The sequence below is a fragment of the Neophocaena asiaeorientalis genome, unplaced genomic scaffold, assembly GCF_003031525.2.
Source record: "Neophocaena asiaeorientalis asiaeorientalis breed wild unplaced genomic scaffold, Neophocaena_asiaeorientalis_V1.1 scaffold119, whole genome shotgun sequence".
Taxonomy (NCBI): Eukaryota; Metazoa; Chordata; class Mammalia; order Artiodactyla; family Phocoenidae; genus Neophocaena; species Neophocaena asiaeorientalis.
The window spans coordinates 10,936,773-10,944,184 of record NW_020175821.1 but is presented as its reverse complement, the minus strand read 5'-3'; the positions used below and the strand labels follow the sequence as shown (position 1 = coordinate 10,944,184).

At 47.3% G+C, this 7,412-nt stretch overlaps 1 protein-coding gene across 2 annotated transcripts in view; it reads right to left on the bottom strand.

Annotated features, from left to right (window-relative positions):
* Window positions 1-592: 592 nt before the first annotated feature.
* Window positions 593-7,412, bottom strand: part of NMNAT2 (nicotinamide nucleotide adenylyltransferase 2) — a 195,156-nt gene continuing 188,336 nt past the window's right edge. For both annotated transcript variants that reach the window (XM_024732405.1, XM_024732404.1), the window contains 3 exons: window positions 4,514-4,615; window positions 4,308-4,375; window positions 593-1,720 (listed from right to left, as the gene is read on the bottom strand). In XM_024732405.1, the coding sequence (XP_024588173.1) occupies window positions 1,618-1,720; window positions 4,308-4,375; window positions 4,514-4,615 (273 nt within the window). In that variant the 3' untranslated portion in view covers window positions 593-1,617. The remainder of the gene's footprint in view (window positions 1,721-4,307; window positions 4,376-4,513; window positions 4,616-7,412) is intronic.

Sequence of the window (7,412 nt, the reverse complement as noted above, 5' to 3'; positions counted from 1 at the left end):
AACGTTGTTTCTGGTGTCAGATCCTACCTGGCCCCTTCTGGGCCAGGGTTGGTACTAGATTTTGAAAAAATTATCCTACCGTTCAGGGACCATTCCTCAAAGAACCAAAAACCCAAGAGCCAGAGCCTAGATGAGGGACACAGAGCATAAGACGGTAATTTCCTTTTGGTTCTTTAAGCAGGTCATGAACGAGGCCTGAACAACTAGAACAGAGTCTGTCAAAACTATTTCCAGGGCAGCAGAGGAAGGTGGGAAATTAGGGAGAAAAGGGGTGAAACACTTTAGCGGCTCTTGACACTCCCCCGAGATCTCTGTTCTGTGAGCCCACACTCACCAGGAGGCGATGACTGTGGCTGCTGGGCTCAGCACAAGATGTAATCCTAACCCAGGAACAAGGCTGAGGCTCTGCTTCTCAAAAAGGAACTAACCTCAGACGCCGCCTGTGTTGCCAAGCTAGAGTGGGTGAGAATCACCGGTTCCTATCAGGGAAACTAACTGCTTTCTCCTAGGTCATCCTGGACTTACATTATGACAGAAGCATTTCCCAGCCAAACAGGCAATAAGTAATTCCAGTTAGCAAAGATCTCTATGGTTGAGTGAATTCCTAGCATATTTTATTTCAGAAATGACTGCATTATTAGGATTTGGCCTTGCGTACTAATTCTTCTCAAATGCAAGAATGCGGCTAAGTATGGCCTCCAAGGGCTTTGATGGTGATCTGAAGGTCCCTTGGTAATGCCCGGGCTGGCAGAGAACAACCCACATTCTGTCACAAGTTACAGACCAAATAAGTAACCGCACAGATGCCACCAAGAACGGAGAAGGGACTGGCTCTGTGTGATCACAGGCCCATCAGGAACGTGGTCTTCTGAAACTAGGGAAATGGGCTGAAATCCTTCTGAGAAACCCTACTATTCCCAGACTTGCATCCCAGGTTTCAGAACATGAATGTCTCAATCTCGACCCCAGACTGCGGTGTGTGTGGGCAGCAGAGGGGAGAAAGCGGGTAGGTGGGTGAGGGTGTTGGGAAAGTGGAGGTGGCTCGGCCTCGTTCACCGGGTGTAGCCCACACGCACCTTCTGCGAGCTGAGGCTGGCTGTGGTATCCTATCAAAATGGAAGGAATACCACAGGAATGCAACAAGACTACAAACATAAAGAACCACGGACACTGATTGGATCCAAGTTCTCTGAGGAGTGAACAACAATGACACAAAACATAAAAAAACGAAAGAAAAGAAAGAAAGAAAGAAAAATAGCCCTTTGTGGTAAAGGGCATGCTGGGAAGGCGAGGCCCGGAGCCACCTCCCCAGAGCATGCTGGGAGACGGACACCCGCGCATCTCCGAGGACCGCACTTCCCCTATCCCTACCCCCTCACCCACCCCCAACCCGGAGACTAGAGGAAAGTTTGTCCGAAGATGACTGCGGAGTGGTGTATGCCGTGGTTCTCTGCAGGTCCTCCACACTGTGGGGGGGTTGAGTCAGCAAGTGGGGACAACAGTCAAGATGAGATGGAGGAACAGAGAGGCAGGAGAGAAATGGGATGGACAGAGGCTGCAGGGGCCAGTGTGTTGGTGGAGGACGAGGGGCGACTGGAGCAGAGGGCCCTGGGGCTGCTAGCCCGAGGTGTTGATGTACAGCTGGCTCTTAAGAATGTAGTCGATGACCGGCTGGGACAGGTAATCCACGACATGGCCGTCCCCATGCTGCAGGGCCAACCTGGATGAGAAGAGACAGTGATCAGATGACATCCTTTCCTGAAGCAAGGCCAGAGGACAGGCCAGCCCATTCCCTTTCGGGGAAAGGGTTTACCCAACACCCCGTTACCAGTCTTTGCTTAGGCTAAATACACGGCATCCCTATCAGGAAAAGCCCTCCTGCCCCCATAATTCCTCCCCCATCCTAACTCTGCCACTTCCTAACTGAGGAACCTTGGGCAAGTTGTTTAAGCCCATCTATTCTTCCATTTTCTCCTTTATAAAATGGGGGTAGTATCTGGGCCGATCTCAGTTATTAAAATGATTAAATGAGTCATTACACAAAGCACTTAGAAAAGCCCAAGCACACAGTAGGCATTTCAATGCAAGTGTTAGCTATTCTTATTTCATTTCTTTGTGTTTCTCTACACCGTGGTCTCATGGAAATGAACCTTATGATTGACCCCTTCTTTTCCTTCCTATGGAAGCCCTGATAGAGAAGAAGTTGCCCTTCTCTGAGGCCCTTCTCACAAGCCCTGGGGGGTGGGTGGACTACCAAATACAGAAGGGGTCTGGTCATACAGTCTGGTTTCCGCACGGTTTTGCTCCAGACTTGGTCTGGCTGCTCCCCATTTTCTATGCCCATGATGGTCTTGGGAATGTCAGGCCCCAAGGAGCTATTTGTAAGAACTCATATACTCCTCCGCATATCTAGATTCTAAAAGGCATCTGTGCTCTGCGTTGTGAGATCTCCCCAGAGGCTGGCTCAGTGCCTTTTCAATGCATAGTGTCCTGACCTTCCAGCAAGCTAGGTTCCCAAGTGCCTCCCTGCACGGTTTACAGGGAGCCTTCTTGAAAAAGTGGTCTATGACTGTGGTTTCCAAATGCCAATCCCAGCTTCACGAGAATCACCCAGGAAGCAGATAGCCAGGCCCAACACCCAGAAATTCTGGTTCAGTGGGACTCAATGGGACACGGGAATCTGTGCTGTGTAAGTTCTCACGGTAATTCTGTTGTGCAGCCGTGGCTGGAACCACAGCCTTCCCCTTTCCCCTCACTGGTTGTTGTCACTGGGTTTCTGCTCTCACCTCACAGTTGATGCTACTATTTCAAGTGTCTACATAATCACCTTCCAGGGAAGAAGTCCAGTGGACCTTTTAAAATCCTGGGCTCATTTGATTTCTCTGAAACATGCGACACAGACGACAACTGACAGGGCTCTCCATCTTTGTGCCGTCTGCTGCCTTTGTTCCAGGGCCACCAATGCTGGTGGTTTCTGACTGCTCCTTCGTCTCTTTTATTTTTTTTATTACTTTTTAAAAATTGGAGTAGAGTTGATTTACAATGTTGTGTTAGCTTCAGGTGTAAAGTGAAGTGATTCAGTCATACGTATATCTATCTATTCTTTTTCAGGTTCTTTTCCTTTGTAGGCTATTACAAAATATTTAGTATAGTTCCCTGTGCTATACAGTAGATCCTTGTTGGTTATCTATTTTATACATAGTAGTGTGTATATCTTAATCCCAAACTTCTAATTTACTCCTCAGCCTTTTTTTTTTTTTTTTTTGCGGTCCGCGGGCCTCTCCTGCTGCGGAGCACAGGCTCCGGATGCGCAGGCTCAGCGGCCATGGCTCACGGGCCCAGCCCCTCTGCGGCATGTGGGATCCTCCCGGACCAGGGCACGAACCCGTGTCCCCTGCATGGGCAGGCGGCCTCTCAACCGCTGCGCCACTAGGGAAGCCCCCTCAGCCTTCTTTTAAATGTTAATGTGTTTTAAGTATTCCCCATAGCCTTCTTCTCTTCTTGCTGACTCTCCCTGTGAGTGTAGCCACAGCCCTGAACTTTAATTTACACTTAGGTACTCATGGCTTTCAGTTTTATTACACTTCCAGACCTCTATATTCCACACATCTTATTATTCTACTGGACATTCCCACTTGGCGGTTGTGGTGAAGACTGTTAACTGGCCCCTAGTATCCATTCTTTCTTCTGCTTAGTACTACAGCCTCCCAAGATTTAGTTGGACACAGGGCTGCCAAGTTACAAAGTCTACTCCCAGCCTTCCTGGAGGCTAGGCATGGCCACATGACTGAAGCTGAGCCAGGGGGATGCAGGGGAAGGGATATGTGCAACTTCGGGTCACCTTCCTAAGGACAAAGCCCCTTGCCCTTTCCCACTGGCTGAGAACAGTCACTGTAGCAGCTGTGGACCCTGAGAGGGAAGCTTCACATTGAAAAGAACAGAGATTCAGTTTCTTCTGACTTCAGTTAGAGGGATATAAACATTTCTCTTATTTAAAACTCTAACTATTGGGGATCTTTTTGTTATGGCAGCTTAACCTAAACACTTACAAATTCCATGCGTACCTCAAACTAGAGTCCAAACTAAAAACCTCCTTTTCCCCCTTCAAACCAGCTAAAACTAATAAATGGCCTGTTGCCCTTTTAAAAGTCAATGACTGGGGACAAATAAATGAGCTCTAAAAAGAAGGCTGCATACTGGGGCAGCAGGTGTCAGCCAACCTAACGCTCAGCCTGGACTGAGGAGAGTTGTATGGGAACTTGTAAGCCAGTCTGACCAAGGTCTCTCTGGTCGTTTGTCAAACGTACCTGCTCTTGGTTGAGCTGACGACAGACATGGGATGGTTGATGTCATCCTTTACCACCATGATGTTGTTCTGGGGACAAAGCAGAGACAGTAGGTAGCCAGTCTCTCACACTAAACTCCTTTTGTATCCTCACTTCTCCAGCCCGCAGGCTTCTCAGAGAAGGGCCACATCACATTACTACACCAGCAGGGAGAGTGGGGGACTCACTTTGTATTTGCGGAGTATTGAGGAGTGATTCATGATTCGGTCTGTGTCGGCTGCGTCCCGGGGGACCACCACGATCCCAAAGTCCCCGACAATCACCTCCATCTGAAGAAACGGTGAGGGGGGAGGGGGGGAGAGAGAGAGAGAGAGAGAGAGAGAGAGGAAGTGCCCTTTGGTGAGACTTTGACTACCAACCCCTACCAAGCAACTACCTAGCAAGGTGGAACTATCTTCTCTCAGAACCCCAAGCCTTAGTCCCAAACTTGCCTTCTCAGCCCCATCAGTCAGCTCCTTCAGCTTACAACCTGTAACAGTGTTCGTGGAATGAGTGGGCACTTCACCTGGCACCCTTAATGAACACCTCTAGACTGAATTAATTAATAAGTGCGCTTCTCGTGTCTAGGCAAGATGTCTCCAATTCCTGAGGCTCCCGCTGAGCTCATAATGATGAAGAGCAGCATGACACATGGTCCTTACCTGGTAAGTACCCTCTTCGGTTGCCCAGCAAGCATACCCCAGCCCCCGGCTGGTCTCCTGAGAGGGGCTGGAATGCTCCCCTGGCTCACCCATGTCAAAGATGCTGTGGGACTCGGGGCAGCGAAAAGCAGGGAAGGGCTTGGAAAGCATCGGTGTGCACACAGGCAGTGATAAGGAGGATAACTATGGGGTCACTTCTGAAGTCAGCCTCCGACAGAAGCTGGCTCCCGTCATGAGAAATGAAACCTTTTCATTTAAAAAATATTTTTTTTTCCTGATTATAGATACAAGCTTGGGAAACTCAGAAAAAGAAAAAAATATATAGAAGAAATCAATCGTCACCACACAATCCAGAGAACCACTGTTAACAAGTTAGTATTTATGTTCAGGGTGCTTTTCTCTACAAATGGATGTGTATATCCACAACTGGACTGAACTGCAAAATTAATCATTTTACCTATACATTTTATTTTCTTTTAGCATTATATTGTGAGCATTTTTTCATATGGTTATAAGTATTTGAGGACTTCCCTGGTGGCACAGTGGTTAAGAATCCGCCTGCCAATGCAGGGGACCCAGGTTTGATCCCTGGTCCGGGAAGATCCCACATGCCGCAGAACAACTAAGCCCGTGCGCCACAACTACTGAAGACCACGCGCCTAGGGCCCGTGCTCTGCAACAAGAGAAACCACTGCAATGAGAAACCTGCACACCTCAACAAAGAGTAGCACCTGCTCGCTGCAACCAAAGAAAGCCTGCGTGCAGCAACAAAAACCCAACTCAGCCAAAAAAAAAAAAAAATTGAAACTGTGTTTTGACAATCTGTATATTTCATTGCTTGACTATACTGTGATATAGCATGATATATTAAATGGAATTTGTGTTATAGACAGTGTACAGTTACTTCTGATTTTTGCAGTTATAATAACACTTCGTTGAAGGTCTGTATACATAAACCTTTTCCCACATCTTTGATTATTTTCTTAGGATAGGAAGTAAAATCATTGGATGTAAGGATATGAACTGGACATATTTCAAGTTCTTGAGACTTATTACCAAGCTGCTTTCTTGAAGGCCGTGGAATTTTTCTTTTCAAAGAGCCTGAGAGTTACGGCATTTAATAGACTTGGATCTAGCCTGGGCACATTACGGTTTAGATCTTGCCAATTAAGGATCCCAGATGGAGGGAGAACGGGACAGGCAGGTTTCTTCCGAGCATGCAGCTCATTGGGCAAGACCTGCTTTGGGGCAAAGAAACCAGGTTTTTTCTCATAATTCTCCAACCGAGTGCCACAAAAACAGACATTATAGAGCACTACAGCCGCTTCTTCTCTATCAGAGGATTTCTGTACCAGCAGAATTCCACTTCTAAGTCTGATTCACCGATGATGCGTGTGTGTGCCTGCGCTGTGTGCACCTGTGTGCCCTTGGCTATTTCCATCCACCTTCACCCTATTTCTCCCATCGCTTACAACTGGAGCTAGAGCCGCAATTAAAAATTGGCTGAAGGTGCCGTAGGAGGGAAGTTGTGGAGAGAAATTAAAAGCTGGGTGTACAATATCTGAGCCCACATTGGATCGTGCTATTTGGAAGATACAGAGCATTACACAACATACTGCATCTACTGGTGATGTTCAGATCTGGTAAACTGGCCCCAAGTCTTTGTCCCATAAACCAGGAATGCTAGGGAGAGGCAGGGCAGGGAGTTGGAGGTAGATCCAGCCTCTCCTGCCATAGCATTTAAAATATTGCCCTGGGACTCACTACTTAGCAGGTAATTGAAGACGGTGGTTCTCAAATTTAGCTGCACGTTAGAATCACCTGAGGACCTTAAAAAACCCTCAAAGCCCAGCTAACACCCAAGATCAACTAAATCAGAATCTCTGGGAATGGGGCCCAGGCATTAGTTTTTTTTTTTTTTTTTAATTCTCTAGGTTTTAATTCCAATATGCAACCAAGTTTGAGAACCAGTGATCTAAGTACTGAATTAAAACTTGAGAGGAATTATTAGGGTAGAGAAAGAGATAGAAAAGAGAAGGGAGGAGAAAAGAGAAGAGACAGAAAGGGAAGGGGAGGGGAAAGGAAGGGAAGAGAAGAGAATCCATCCAAGCTGGTATACATGGAGATTCCTCAACTGCCTGGCTATGTAGGTAGGTGTTTCAAGATATCTGGTGTTGATTGTATAACATAGGATTTGAATTCAATTTGATTCTGAGGATCTGATGGATGTTTCATGTATGATGCGTGAAATAACAGGGCTATTTAAAAGTGAGCATTCTAGGACTTCCCTGGCGGTGCAGAGGTTAAGAGTCCGCCTGCTAATGCAGGCGACATGGGTTCGAGCCCTGGTTCAGGAAGATCCCACACGCCATGGAGCAACTGACCCCGTGTGCCACAATTACTGAGCCTGAGCTCTACAGCCCGT